Source organism: Sarcophilus harrisii, chromosome 3 (genome assembly GCF_902635505.1).
Source record: "Sarcophilus harrisii chromosome 3, mSarHar1.11, whole genome shotgun sequence".
NCBI classification, from domain to species: Eukaryota; Metazoa; Chordata; class Mammalia; order Dasyuromorphia; family Dasyuridae; genus Sarcophilus; species Sarcophilus harrisii.
This window is the reverse complement of record NC_045428.1, coordinates 578,013,506-578,027,929: the sequence shown is the minus strand read 5'-3', so window position 1 is coordinate 578,027,929 and position 14,424 is coordinate 578,013,506. Positions and strand designations below refer to the sequence as shown.

The window sequence follows — 14,424 nt, the reverse complement described above, 5'->3', positions numbered from 1 at the left end:
AGAATACATTGTAGTCAAGGAAGAAAAATGTATCTTTCTGAGATAAAGGAGTAACTTTCTACACTAGCCAATTATTCTTGATTGCTAACAAGAACTCAAATTCAGTTATTTTCTACTTAATGATGTAATACAAGTATTGATCCATAAATCCCCAAGGACAAAACACCATTAATCCCAACATAGAGCTCTGCCCATCCTTGTTTCAGGAGAAAGGTTCATGTCTGTGTACCCATCAGACTCTTAATCTGCTTAATTTTTAAAGCAGTGAAATTGCAGGAGCCCAAAATAGCCCAGGAAATAGGATTAAGTGGGCAAGTTGCTAAGCTTTGAGTGGAGTGAAGGGGTGGGAGGGGGGAAGATAGGGAAGGGTTGCAGATGAGCAGGGGTTTGCCCTCCCCAGGCAGAAATAGAGCAACATGGCTCTTATGGCCTTCCAGTTACATATGTCCTCTTCCAAGAGCTGAATATCACCTTTACACTCCCAAAGGATGTAGAGAGCAATTTCTCACATCCTCAGTTCCCTACCCTCCACTGAAAAGAAGTACCAAGAGTCTTGGTCCCTTTGGTACTTGGTTGCCTCTCCTCAAATAAGAAATCTGGGAGCCAGGGGGCTTGGTGATCTGGGAAACAGAGAAGCCAGGGGGGAAAAAACAGGAATAGGAAAGGAACACTGGGTTCCTAGTGTCAACAAAAGAATCTGTAACCCATTTTAGTTGACAAAGAACAGGGAAATCATTTCCTGGGTCAGTGCCTCCTAAGAGGAGTTTCCATCTTAGTTGTGAGACCAAGAGAAAAAATGGGGCATGGAGCTAGAGTTCCTTTCCACTCCTAATTCCATGACAAACTCGAATCCTTCTTTCACCATACATCTATTAAGGGCATCGTGCTAAGTCTTTCGGCAGGAAAATATTAAAAATATTCCTGCCCTTGGCGAGCTTGCATTCAGTGAGAGAGCAGGTAGAATGTGACATCATAAAAAATAATACTGCATTTTAAGGGTGGTAAAGCACTTTCCATAGATTATTTCAATTGATTCTCTCCATAACTTTATTAGATAAATAGTTCCTTGCTATTAACCCTACTTGAGTTTTTTTTACATTTGAGAAAACTGCTAGTATGAGAAGTAGAATTCAAATGTCTCTCCCTTCTGTCTCTCTGTCCCTGTTCCTGTTCCTATCTCTGTCTCTGTCTCTGCCTCTGTCCTCTCTCTGTCTGTGTGTGTATGCGTGTTTGTTTGTCTCTGATTTATTGTTGCTTCTTTGATATCAAGAACATTTCTTAGTAACTCTCAACTCTCCCCCTCCCCCGTCTCTCTCTCTCTGTGTCTCTCTTTCTCTCCCTCCCTCTGTCCTTTCCTTCCCTCCCTCCCTCCTTTCCTCTCTCTCTCCCTCTCCTTCTCCCTTCTTCTCTCTCTCTTCCTCCCTCTGTCTCTTTCCCTCCCCCCCTCCCCCACCGCCCTGGTCTCTCTGATTTATTGTTGCTTTTTTCTTATCAGGAACATTTCCCAATAACCCCCAACCTAACCTCAATAACGCTTATGATTCAAAGAAAAAACAAGAAGTAAAATATCAACAAAATCTTATTTGATAACAAGATTTAATAACAAAAACCCCTTTGTTTTAATCTTCTGTCCTCTGGAGCCAAGGCTCACCATTGTCTTTGAGCTGAATTCGACTGTCTTTTAACACTGTGTATTCCAAAGAGATGGGAAGCAGGAGAGTGAGTGTGTGAACAATCATTTACTAAGTATTTACCATGTGCCAGACACTGTTCTAAATGCTGGGACTGTAAAGAAAGGCAAAATCAATCCTGGACGCCAAAGAGCTCCCATTCTGATAGGATAAACAACATATAAATGACTGGGCACATAGAAGATATTGCATATACAAAGTACATAGAAGGGGAGGATACTAAGCTGAGTCTTGCAAGAAGCCAGAAAGACCAGGAGATAAAGGTGAGGGATCAGTGAATTTTACATCTGTTGTCTGCCTATTACCTTTCCCCCCCCTCCCCCCAGGAAACTGGGGCTAAATGACTTGCCTAGGGTCATACAGCCAGGAAGTGTTAAGTAACTGAGACCAGATTTGAACTCAGGTCCTCCTGACTTCAGGGCCAGCACCATCCACTGCACTACCCAGTTGCCCCTACCTATTACCTTTTAAGCCTGGACCTTGCCAAGAGGAAGCTGACACAAGGACCCATGCCCTGTTCTGTAATTTAATTTTGCATATTTCAAAAGCTCCTGCCCCTAAGGCGGGCACCAGGGAAGGATTTCTGTACAGAGGTCTGACCCTCTGAGGGCCCCATGTGTGAGTGGACTGGGCGGCAGGTGACACTAGCCCTCACTTGAGGGTGCTAGGGCCAATGGAGGCAAGAGGAAGGCAGACAGGTGTCTGGAAGGGCAGAGGAGGGCAGGGCGGGATGTCTGTGTCTGAGGGCCGCTGCATCCGTGTGCCTTTTCTCTGTACCCAGGGGGATAAGTGCCCAAACCAAGAACGGTGCCACGCCCCTCTACCTGGCCTGCCAGGAGGGCCACCTGGAGGTGACGCAGTACCTGGTGCAAGAGTGTGAGGCTGACCCCCACACGCGTGCCAGTGATGGCATGACCCCTCTTCACGCTGCTGCCCAGATGGGCCACAGCCCCATCATCGTGTGGCTGGTAAGTGGCAGAAGCTGCAGGGGATGAGGGAGAAAGAAGGAGGGAGGGGGGAAAAGGGGCTGGCCCCATGACCCTCCCTTTGCTTTTCACGCCAGGTGAGCTGCACCGACATCAGCCTTTCAGAGCAAGATGGTGACGGGGCCACCGCCATGCACTTTGCTGCCAGCCGGGGCCACGCCAAGGTGCTCAGCTGGCTGCTGCTGCATGGCGGGGAGATAACCACTGACTTGTGGGGTGGGACCCCCCTGCACGATGCTGCTGAGAACGGGGAGCTGGAGGTCAGGCCGGGCCAGAGAGAGCCAGCCATCAGGGGGCTCACGCTGGGATGGGGTGATGATGGGCACACAATCCAATCTCCCCCTCTTCTTCCTCTCCGTCCAAATCCAGGCCCTCCCCTCTCCCTACTCCCTTTGGGTCCAGTCTCTGACAGAGCTGGACTTGGGATCAGCACGCCTCTCCTGAACCCTTCCTCCCCACACCGCCATGTCAGAAGCAGCATCCAGAAGCCCAGATTTTTATAATTCCAGGTCCAGTGTACCCAAGTCCCCCCTTGGCCAATGGTGGGGGACACACCCTATCTAAAAGTGTGAGAACTGATGTTTAGGGAAGAAAAAAACCGTAAGGTCCCTCCCCACCCAACTCTAAGCACGCATCCACACATTTTTTTGGCCCTGTTGCATCAAGCAACGGTCTGAGCTCAACTGGCCCAGTGGTTCCCCTCCTCACTGCCCCTCTCGTTCTCCCCCCAGTGCTGCCAGATCCTAGTAGTGAATGGGGCAGAGCTGGACATCCGGGATCGGGATGGTTACACAGCCGCCGACCTCTCGGACTACAACGGCCACAGCCATTGTACCCGCTACCTTCGAAGTGTGGAAAACATGGTACGACCAAGCCCTGCCCCTGGGAGCCTGCCAGCTCTGGGAATGGGTAGGGTTGGGAGCGTCTGCCCTCCCTCAGAGGCACAGGAGAGAGAGTCGAACAAAGAGCTAGATCGTTTAGTCCTGGGGTCCATGATTTCAGGACCATGAACGAGAGAGGGGGAAATGACATCTTTTCATTTTGTGACCCTAATGTCACTCTGAGGAGAGGTCCATGGGTTGTCAAGGGGCCCACTGACACAGAAGTGCAAGAGGAAGCTCACACAATGAGTTAACAGTTCTCAGTTAGTAGTAGAGCTGACATTTGAACTCAGATCCTTGGTCTCACCATCAAGGTCCTTTCCACACAGGTTCCTTCCTTATCTTGCCCTCTCCCCAACCATTGCCCCCTATGTTTAATGAGGCCAGTTGGGAGAGAGGTCGTTTCAAGCCCAGGGTCCCCTCCCCATTCCTCTTCGGTTGGGTCGTGAAGCTAGCGGTGGGAAGAGCTGAGCCCCAGTTCTCCCCTCCCATCCTCGCTCTCAGCCCGCTCCAGGTATCGCCCTGCTTGGCCCCAGCTGTGGCAGTGACAAACTGAAAGTCACCAAGGACTGCTGCCCCAGAAAAGGAAAATACTCATCGAGTCCCTCATTATGGAGTCCAATAAGCAAGCAGCAGCTGGGCCGTTACCTGGAACCCAGTGCTGGGCGGGGCGGGCGGCGGGCTCTCCCCAAGGACCTGTGACACTTAGCTGCAGGAAGGGTGGGGGCATGGGGCTGCAGAGGTACCAAGGCAGAGAAGACATCCTTCTCCTCTCTGAGCTAGCTAAGGGCCACCCGGCGGGCCAGGGACCAGCAATCCGGAGAGCAGCATGGGTAATGTAAGCAGTGTCCCCCCAGTCTCGCAGCAAGTCCCGGGCCCCGAGGAGGGAGCCTAGACATAGAGGGCACAGGATTAGAACAGGGATCTGGGTATTCCTGGAGCTATTGGGGGAGGGCGTCCAGGGAGGACTGCAAGAGTGGGGGATGTAGCAGATGTGACCTTACCATCTTCCTTACCAGCTGGCACTAAGCCATTCTTGATCTCCGGGAGCTCCTAGCCAAAGGCCAGTCGTAGTCCTAAGTGAGCCAAGGAGAGCAGAGGAGAAATTACATTTCCTGGCAGAATATAAGGAAGATAGCCACTCAAACATTAGAACGGCTACTCAGCCTGGAGTCAACCGATCACGTCTCCAATGACCTCTGGGAATAAATACAGTGTGTTCTTTGGTTCCCAACATCCATTCAAAGGTGTCATCCTCAGAGAAGGCAGATGTTAGGTCCACATCTCAGACAGTGGGGCAAAGGGAGGGAGCCTCCCTGTGTAAATGGCTCGTTCTCAGATGCAGCATTTGGATTCATTTTCCTTGGGCCAAACTTAAGAGCAATGAGTAGAAGTAACAATGAAACATATTTGTGCTTGATACTGGGAAAACCTCCTAACAATCAGAGCTGCCCAAAAGGGGGGAAAGTGATGCCTCCAAAGGGAGAGAGGGGATGATGAAGCACTAGACATCATCTGTTTTCAGATATTGTGAAGAGGATTTGTACAGGAAGGGACTGGACTAGAGAGACCTGGAGGTCCTCTCCTATGCACATTCTATAATTCTGTGGGGAGTAATCTGGAGGATCTAGTCAGCTTCCCTCCTGTTTCTGGCTAGACATAGGCACCAGGGGCCTGGGAAAATGGCCCCTTTCTGGTGAGAGATCAAGGAACTGGGCAAATGCAGAACTCTATCCTGCTGCCATCACCAGTGTTTCTTCCCAGGATCCAAGTACTGGCATGGGAAGGCTACATCATTTGGCTTTGGTCACTTGGGGTGACTAAGTGTAAGCCCCAACTCTATGAATACTGTTAGAATTCAAGAGAAGATACCTCAGAAATCATCTGTCCATATTCCTTCATTTTAAAGAGGAAATTGTAGTCCCAAGAGGGCAAATGACTTGCTCACAATCACATAGTTAGTTGAGTATCCTGCGATATCACACTATTACTTCATGAGAATTGGTTGAAGGAATTAGGATTATTAGCCTAAAGAAGAGAAGACTCAGAGGAGACCATGATAACTGTGTCCAATTAGTTGACAGATTATCTCCTAGACAAGAGATAAAATTCCTTCTCTTTGGCTAGGACTTCCCTGGGAGGAAGTTACAAAGAGGAAAATTTAGGCTTGATGTCTAGAAAAAACAAAGAAACTTCCTAACCATTACAGAGGAAGGGAGGGAAGGGAATAAGCATTTTAAGTGCTTACTATGTGCCAGGCACTGTGCTAAGCACATCTCTAATCCTCAAAACAATCTTGCGAGGTAAATTCTATTATTATCCCCATTTTACAATTGAGGAAAGTGGGGAAGATTCCAATCTTGTCCAGGATCACATAGCTGGCAGATGTCTGAGGCCAGGTTTGAACTAGAGAATTCCCTGACGCCAAGCAGATTCAGGTCCTAAGGTTGGAGCCACCCAAATTAGAGATCATCATAACTTAAAAGGGTTACTTCAAGAGCTGATGGATTCTTGCTCATCAGAGGTCTTTAAGCAATCTGGTTGACCGCCATTTCAGGTAGGGTTCGGTTGCTGGGGTTCCTTAATAATTCTGAAATGTTGTGGCTCCACCTCCCAGAGACCCTGAAGTTCAGGGGTCCAAGGAAAGGTTCAGCAGAGTTCTCTGGTGACCCGATACAGATCGACGCTCCCAGATGAGGTCCCAGATTCAGGATCTTCACCAACAACAGAACTGAGGCATGTCTGGACACAGCAATAGTCTCTCTGGGAACCTGAAGGATGGGCCTTGGGGGATCTTGGCGTCTGAGCCTTTCCTGGGAGTGAGGAGGCAGGAATAGCTCCAATCTCAGGACCTTTATCTCTCTGGCCTGGTCTAATGGGTACTAGAAATACCCTAACAACCAGAGCTATTCAAAACTGGAATGGGCTGCCTGGAGAGAAAGGTAGGGAGCTCCCTATCATTGCAGATGATACAAGTGTAGATTAGATAATCTCCTTGTTCGGGTATGTTATCAAGCAGCTTCTTGGTCAGATATGGAATGGGCTCCATGGGCTCTAAAATCCCTCCAGCTCTAAGATTCAGGCACTCCTGGGTCACAACAAAGAGCTAGAAGACAGACTGGCTGTCACACCCTATCTTTTTTTCCCCCAGAGCGTGGAACACCGAGCCCTATCTCGGGACCCATCTGGAGAGCCAGAGGGCAAGCAGCCAGACTCGGGCATGTCTTCTCCCAATACCACCATGTCGGCTCCAGCCCCACACTTCGACCTCTGCTCTCCCACCAGCACTCTCTCCAACTACGACTCCTGTCCCTCCAGCCGATCCAGCACCCGAGGCCACTTGGGTGGCCCAGGGCCTAGTGAGTACCTGGGAAATGGAGACAGAGAAAGGAATGAAGTATAATGAGCTGGGCTGCTGGGCTGCTGGGCTGTTCATCCCCACTGAGGGGCCATGGCTTAGTAGATGGCATGGTTGTGTTTCTGTCCCTGAAGTCCCTAGAGTCTCCCAGCTCTGTCAAGGCTCAGTGTGGACAGAAAGTGGGGGAGAGATGGCAGGGAATGCCTGAGGTCCAGAACAGGGGTCTGAATTTCCCAGTTCACTTTTCCTCACCTCTCCTAGTTTGAGATAGTAATCACCTGTATTTCAGCCATGACTAGGGATTACTCAGGATTAAGTTGGTTCCTATCCCAGTCTAGGAACCCTCCTGCTGAGGGATTTCCTAAATTCTCAACACTATGTGTGAAGATTGACCTAGAAGCCCTAGTTAGTTCATGAAAATGCACAGATTAACCTACACATATACATGTAATGCACATGGTCACACATCTCCTCTATAGAATTGCACATACTCCCTCCCACAGGGATGTCCAACCATATTCTTGAGTCTCTGAAGTAGCTCTGAGCAAGGTTTGGTTTCTTTGGTTCCCACACCTCTGGCCGTGGGCTTTTTATCCCCTTCTTAAATTTCTGGGCATAGGGTTAGTCTACCCAATCCCTATACCTTCATCTTCACCTGGCACTAGGGAACATTTTAGAGTTTGCCAGTTGGGCAATGAAAGCCACCGAAGAAATGTAAAGACCTACTTTATAAAGCCACTCGCAGTGAAGACCCTGTCCCCGCCCTGGCTATCTTTTCTACATTTAGCCAGTGGACACATCCTCAGTTTGGCTAGAACTTGAGGGGCCTTCCCTCCTTGACTGATTTTTTTAAACTGAGTAAAAGAGATCATTCTCTGCCTCATTTCTTACCTAGTCTTAATCACTGAATGGGTCTCAGACCTTGACTTAAAAAGGCCTAGGTTTCCCAGTGCATCCAAGACCAACTCCAGTCTTCCTGGTCTACATCTGGCCATTGGACCCAGATGACTCTGGAGGGAAACTTGTCTGGCCCTCCCTCACTTAAATCCAATTTACTTGACATTACCTCCCTTGATGTCATGGACCTCTTTGAGAAAACAAGACAAACAAGTCTCTGGACACAGGACTCTCAAATGAGAAGTCTTCAGTTCTTTCCAGTTAGGGAAGCTTCCTGGATTGCAGCAGGTTTTTGGAAGTTGTTCCCCTTGCTCCCCGAAAGAGACTCTCTCATGCTGATCACTGCTGGGCCCAGCATCACTGGGAATCAGACAAAGCGAGTGACATGGGGATAGAGGCTCTGTCCGTAATGATTTAGATCTTTTTTCTGGGGCAGATCGCTAATCTTATCCAACTTTACCTCAACCTCCCCATGTACCCCATTTCCCAACATGTTAGAACTGCCCAGGACTGCTTTGTTCTAGGATTCCTAGAGCTTGGGCTTATTCTAGCTAGCTCCTGAGCCTCTGAGGATCCTCCTCTCTCACTCATAGTCTGGAGAGAGATGGGAGGATCCCAAGACTCATGGACACATGAGTGGTGCCATAGGAAGCCTGATCAGCACCATAAGAAGATGATTAAAAGCAAGAGATCTGTGAACTTATCCCATTCCCAACTTGCTTACTGAGGTGCTCAGGTCTAACTAACTATATTTTACTGAGCTAGTTACTGCCATGCTTCAAGATCCTGGGACTGAGGCTCTTCATCCAGTAGAAAACAAGGCCAAACTGAGGATGTGTCCACTGGCTAAATGTAGAAAAGATAGCCAGGGCGGGGACAGGGTCTTCACTGCAAGTGGTTTTATAAAGTAGGTCTTTAAATTTCTTCTGTGGCTTTCATTGACCAACTGGCAAACTCTAAAATGTTCCCTAGTGCCAGTTGAAGATGAAGGTGTAGGGACTGAGTAGACTAAGCTTAAGAGTTGCCACACAAAGAATATGGATTTTTCCTCAGGCTCAGGAATTATAACTAATCCCCCAAAGCTGACTCTGAAAACATGAGCCAAGAAGGGCTTCAATGGATCCGAAACTTATTTGGGGCATAGTGTAGACAGGGCATATTCACCCCACCCCTGGAGTCCACTGGTCTCCCAACAGTACCCTGCTTTCTTCCATTTCTTCCTGGCAGGGCTTCGAAACTCAACTGTCACAGACATGCAGACCTACATGGACATGCTGAATCCTGAGATGGGCCTTCACTGCAGGAAGAGGGGAGGTCCCAGTACCCCACCACCCCCACCAAGCTTTCCTCCACCGCCTCCTCCCCCTGGCACTCAGATGCCCCCACCCCCTCCTGCCTATCCTGCTCCCAAGCCCCCCAGTGGGCAGCACACAGCTGATATCTACGTTCAGGCCAAGAGTAAACTTCGGCATGTGGAGAGAGAAGCCCTGAAGAGGGAGGTAATGGAGATGGGATCATTCCTGGCTTGCTCTGCTCCCATATCCCAGAGCATCCTAACCAACCTCCAACCCACAGACCCTGGGTAGGGCAGGACCAAGAGGGTGGCCGTGGGGAAAGAGAAAAAAATACTTTCCTAAACTGAGGCCTGGCTGTATTAGGAGCCATCCAACCGTCCAAGGAAAGTGTTTTAAATGCCTGCTTGCTCCATTAGGAGGCAATGAGAAGAAGCAGGAGTGATGGGGGGAGGGGAGGAAAGGGGGACTGGGGTGTGTTAAGCTCTGGAGAGGAAGGGTTAAGTTCTGGATGGGGAAAGCTACATAGAGTACCTCTTTAAAGGATCTGTGTAGGGGAAAGATCTCATTGTGCATCCCACTCCCCAACATCTGTGTGAAGGGGAAAATCAGGTTACAGTGAACCCCTGGAGAACAAAGATCCCATAGGGATTATGGGAGATGGGACAGTTCTATTTCCCAGATAGTGCAGCAGAATTCATTAGGGATCTGCAGATCTCAGGGCTTTCCAGTACCAACTCGGGAAAATAAAAAATGAGGGTTGTGAGAGTGATAAAAAGGAAGGGTAAGTGTTGAGTAAATGTCGGGGAGAATAGGAACCCTAGACAGAGCTCCAACCTTGGCAACAAGTGAGGAGAGGGAATGGGTGAGCCCCAAAAGGGAGAGAAGCAATCCTGACTTCTGTTCTTGGGGTTTCAGGGCAGAGGCAGGGCCAGGGACTCGTTCTGCCCTTGAAGTAGGGTTAGAAATTCGCAGTAAAAGATACTGGGTTCTAGGAGTACAGGTAGGGGTGGGGCTATAGAAAGGTGCCATCTGTCCCTAGCGAGGGCTGTAAGTCTGTGCCTGGATGCACTCTGTAACATAAGCTTGGGTGTACAGGAAGATTCAGCACCTACTGAGGCAGAGAGGAAAGAGCAGAGGGATTCCAGAAGGGGAGGGTGGTCTCATCTCATCCAGGCAGACAGGGATGCAGAATAATTGCTCGGCCCCCATCCTCGGCAGGAGGGGTGAGGAGCATGCAATAGCGGTCTGCTTGCCCTCTGGGGCCTTGATTGCAAGCCTTGCGGCCTGGGTATCCCTGCCTAGCGGGCCTTGGGGATTTCCCTTGGGAGGGAAAGCTGGTCCGGGTGTGTCTGCCCGGGAGTCCGCCCGCTGTGGGGGCGCGGCGGCACTTCCGGGCCCGGCCCTGGGGTTGTGTATTTGTGTGTGCACGTGGGTCCATCCGACTCTCCCCGTCTGAGAAGAGTGTGTGTGTGTGTGTGTGTGCGTGTGTGCGTGCCTGGCAGCGGGGAGTCCCAACAAAGTGTCCTTTGTGGGATCGGGCCGGGTTATCCCAGCCTCCGCCTCCTTCTTTGTTTCCAGAGGGAGGGAGGCTAGGAAGCGGTTAGGGTGGGCGTGGGGCCTCAGGCCCGAACTGGGCGGGGCAGATGGCCGGCTCCGCCTCCCGAGAGAGCAGTTGGGTGGGAAGGGGTGGGGGGGGGGGGAGGGGGCCAGGGGACTGAGGCAAGGATGGGGCAGGATGGCCCAGAAAATAAATCCACGGGTGTCGCGTTTCCTGCAACGTGAACCCGTCGGCAGAGCCCCGGATGGGAGCTGGGGGTGGGGAGGTGAGGCAGAAAGCGGTAAACCCAGACGGCTGGTCCTGGGACAGCGGCTGGGGCAGGGGGTTCTGTCCTTTCTCCCTTCTCCCTTTTCCTGACTTCTCGCGATCCCAAGCCGGGACTGGCCTCCTCCCGGAGTCACGAACCACGGGGCGGGCGCTACCTGAGGCTGTCACCCGAGCCTTGAAACCCGAGGATGAGGCGCAGGCGCCGGTGTCACTTACAGCTATGGGTTTCCAGATGCGAAGGGGTCGAAGAGGACTGGGACAGGGACGGGGCGGGGAGAGCTCGAGAAACCTGGGTCCTCTGCCTTAGTCCGCCAGGGCCCTCTTGGGGAGCTGGCGGATTGAAATTTTGCAAAAGGTGAAAAGCATCAAACCTGTCAGAAGGGTCCCAGAGTCCTCTGCGACTTACCTTGAGTTAGGATCGCAAGTCAGCGTAGTAGGGGGCCTCTTAGTAAGAGTAGGTGTAGAAGGGCTCAGGGGAGGCGGGTCCCCAACTTAGGGGAAAGGCAAACATCTGTCAGGCTCGGGGTGGGGGAAGGGGGTCGGAGGAGACCGCTCTGACGGGGCGTGGCCCAGCTCTCTAGGTAGCAGCCCCACTTGGGGGGTTAAGGGGAAGGGGGGCGGAGCCCAGTAGCCCGGGATTGGTGGGGTGCTGTCAGGACCCAGGAGCGGATAGGCGAGCAGGCCGTTGGCCTGGGTTGTAACTTGAGAGGACAGATCGGGTGGCGCAGGTGTCGGGTCCGCGCCGCCCCCACTAGCAGGTGCAGAGCGGGGCGTCACCGGGTACAGTCGCAGGTAGGGCAGCCGCTGCCCCGGGCTCTTCGGGAACTAAGGGCCGCGTACCTTGGGAAGGGCACGGGGCTCTGGGCGCAGGCCGCAGATCGAGAACCGGCCCGGCCCGGCCCTAGGCAGCTGGGATCTCTGGGGCCTGTCCGAGCCGTCGAGGAAGCTGGATTTTAGCAACCCAGAGGCCTTGGCAGGGCCCGGCGGAGGCGCCTGAGAATCCTTCCCCCTGCCCCGGCCAACCTTCCCGACGATCTCCTGTGCCTTTAAGGGGCTAGCCCAGTCGTCTGGCAGCAGCCCTGCTGACTCCTTCACCTCAAGACCGGGCCTGGCCAGTCACCCTTGCCGTGTGTGAGCAGAGGGGAGCCCTGTCCCTCCCCTGCACTCCCCGTCCGCATCTGCTTCCCCTCCCCCGGGCCGCCCGGGGGGCGCGGCCACAGATACCCCCAACTCTGGCTGGCCCAGGGCGGGCTTTGAGCTGGTTCCACTGAGGCGGTGGGTTAGACAGAAGCCGAACCTTCGCCGTCAGGGGTGGAGGGTGCTGTCTCCCCGCCGGGCGGACCAGCAGCCCACGCTCGGCGCTCCTCCCTCCCTCGCAGCTGAGCTCCCGCGACGGCCACGACGGGCTGCGGCGGGTGGACTCGGGCCGGAAGTCCCGCAGCTTTGGCAAACAGCCCAGCACCGGGGACTATTACCGCCAGCTCGGCTACGGCCCCGGGGAGCCCTTGGCAGCCAGTCTGGGGATGGCCCATAGCGAGGAGGTGAGAGCCTCGCAGCCCAGCCCAGTCTCGCCCCGTCCCGTCTCACCCGATCCAGAGAGCCTCCCCTCCACCCGCCCCCCAGCCCCCACGTGCCCGGGGGCAGGACCCCGAGCTGTCCCCGGCCCAGCTCCAGACACCCCAGCGCTCACTCACCCTCTCTTTTCCTTATGCCCCCAGGCCGCTCTCCTCTCTGGTAGCCACGTGCACAACGGCAGTGTCGCAGACCACCGGGTGTCAAGGGACCTCCCGCCCCCGCCCCCGCCCCCGCCCTTGCCCGAAGCCCTGACTACACCGCCTCCACCGCCACCTCTGCCCATCGAAGGGTCCGGGCCCATTTGCAGCCAGCGCCGCTCCTCCTCTTCCACGAGCAGTGAGTTCGGGAAGCCGGGGGAGGGAGAAAGAAAGGGTGGCAGAGGTCCCAGCCCAGCACCAGGACCCTGTTCGACGGGAAGCCTCCCCGGGAGACCCAAGGGGGTGGGGTGATGAGACGGGAAGAAGAGAGACTGCAAAGCATGATGGCAGTTTTTGTGCTGGTACAGATTGATGCTCTGCTGGGGAGGGAGGGGAGGGTGCGGAGGGAAAGGACCCCAGCCGCCAACCCCGTCTCCCTGTCTAATTGTAAACCCCCTGGAAAGGAGGAAAGGACCTTGGTAAGGGACCCCTATCAGGGCACAAGGAGTAGAAGTAGGAGGGCCGAGCTTTGCAGTTGGTCAGATCTCTTCTGGGTTCCCTTTCCAACTCCACAGTTGCTCAGCTGGGAAGATCATCTGACCCCTCTAAACCTCAGTTTCCTCATCTACCAAGTTATATAGTAGAGTATATACTTGTGGTATATATTCTATACTTGAGAAGGGCATATAGGACTATATTCTACTATACTCCTGTAGTATGGAAATATACTATAGGAATATAACTACCTCATCAAGTCACACATGCAAGTCTGTGAGACGGGTAGGAAGGGCCAAAGTAGTTAATAGATCTTAAGTACCACACAGGTTTTTATTCTATTGTGTTGGGGTGGAGGGAAGAAGAAGGATCTAATTAGTCATCTTTTCCTCTTGGATAAGAATTCAGTCAATTCAGGAGTGTCCCTTGAAAGAAGAAAGGTCAGAGATATTATGGCTAATTCAAACTAATTTAAAAGAAAAACCCCAACACTGTATGGGGGAGGCTTATATTTCCCCCTTCCCTCCCAGGATTTGGGGCTCCACAAGTTCCGAAATCATGGCTGGGGAACCTGGATACAAAACAGAGGAATGGTGTGGAGAGCCCACTCGTTCACCAAAGGCCTCCAATCTTGTTCAGTGACTGTAGGGAGCTAGCCTCGATTTAAAACTGGGGCTGTGAGCAGCTGACACACAGAACATCCATGACTGTAGCGTGTAGGTCCCTTTTCTGATCTGCTCACCAGCTACTGATCCATCCACATATACATGTATTCGTCTATCCGACTAACCATTCATTCAACAGGTCAGACTATGCTAGGTTCTGAGAACACGAAGGCAATCCTTCGTGGTGAAGGACACGTGGTGCAATCCTGCCTTCCGGAAGTTTACATTCTATTTCCTCCAAACTTTCTGTTTCTGAAGGTCCTCATTTCTTGCACTTGCAAACTTTTTTTTTAATGCTTTCATTCAGTGTCCCACTTCTATTCTTGCCCTCCTCCTTCACCTTGGCTCCTATTCTCAGTCCCCTCCTGGAGCCCCTGAAACTACAGAGGGCTCACAAGTCTCCAGGAGGAAGTTGAACTATTTCCCCCAGTGTAGAGTATCGGTTTGGGTTAGGAAGTCCTGGACTCTGTCTGAATCTCCTGTTTCCTAACACACCTTTGATGTCTGTCCTCCAAAGGCCCTGAGAGAATCCTAGCCATACCCCAAAAGGTAATTAGAATTGTCTTATCTCTCTATGCCTACAGCATGATTTTTTTCCCCTCATTTCAGCATCTTAGAG

At 52.2% G+C, this 14,424-nt stretch overlaps 1 protein-coding gene across 4 annotated transcripts in view; it reads left to right on the top strand.

Moving 5' to 3' along the window:
* The window catches only part of ESPN (espin), a 53,891-nt gene that overhangs the window by 29,378 nt on the left and 10,089 nt on the right, over positions 1-14,424 (top strand). For 2 of the 4 annotated variants that reach the window (XM_031962950.1, XM_031962949.1), the window contains exons 3-9: positions 2,473-2,659; positions 2,755-2,937; positions 3,409-3,540; positions 6,710-6,917; positions 9,041-9,312; positions 12,313-12,474; positions 12,652-12,844. In XM_031962950.1, the coding sequence (XP_031818810.1) occupies positions 2,473-2,659; positions 2,755-2,937; positions 3,409-3,540; positions 6,710-6,917; positions 9,041-9,312; positions 12,313-12,474; positions 12,652-12,844 (1,337 nt within the window). The remainder of the gene's footprint in view (positions 1-2,472; positions 2,660-2,754; positions 2,938-3,408; positions 3,541-6,709; positions 6,918-9,040; positions 9,313-12,312; positions 12,475-12,651; positions 12,845-14,424) is intronic. The other 2 variants (XM_031962953.1, XM_031962952.1) reach the window with 1 other exon arrangement.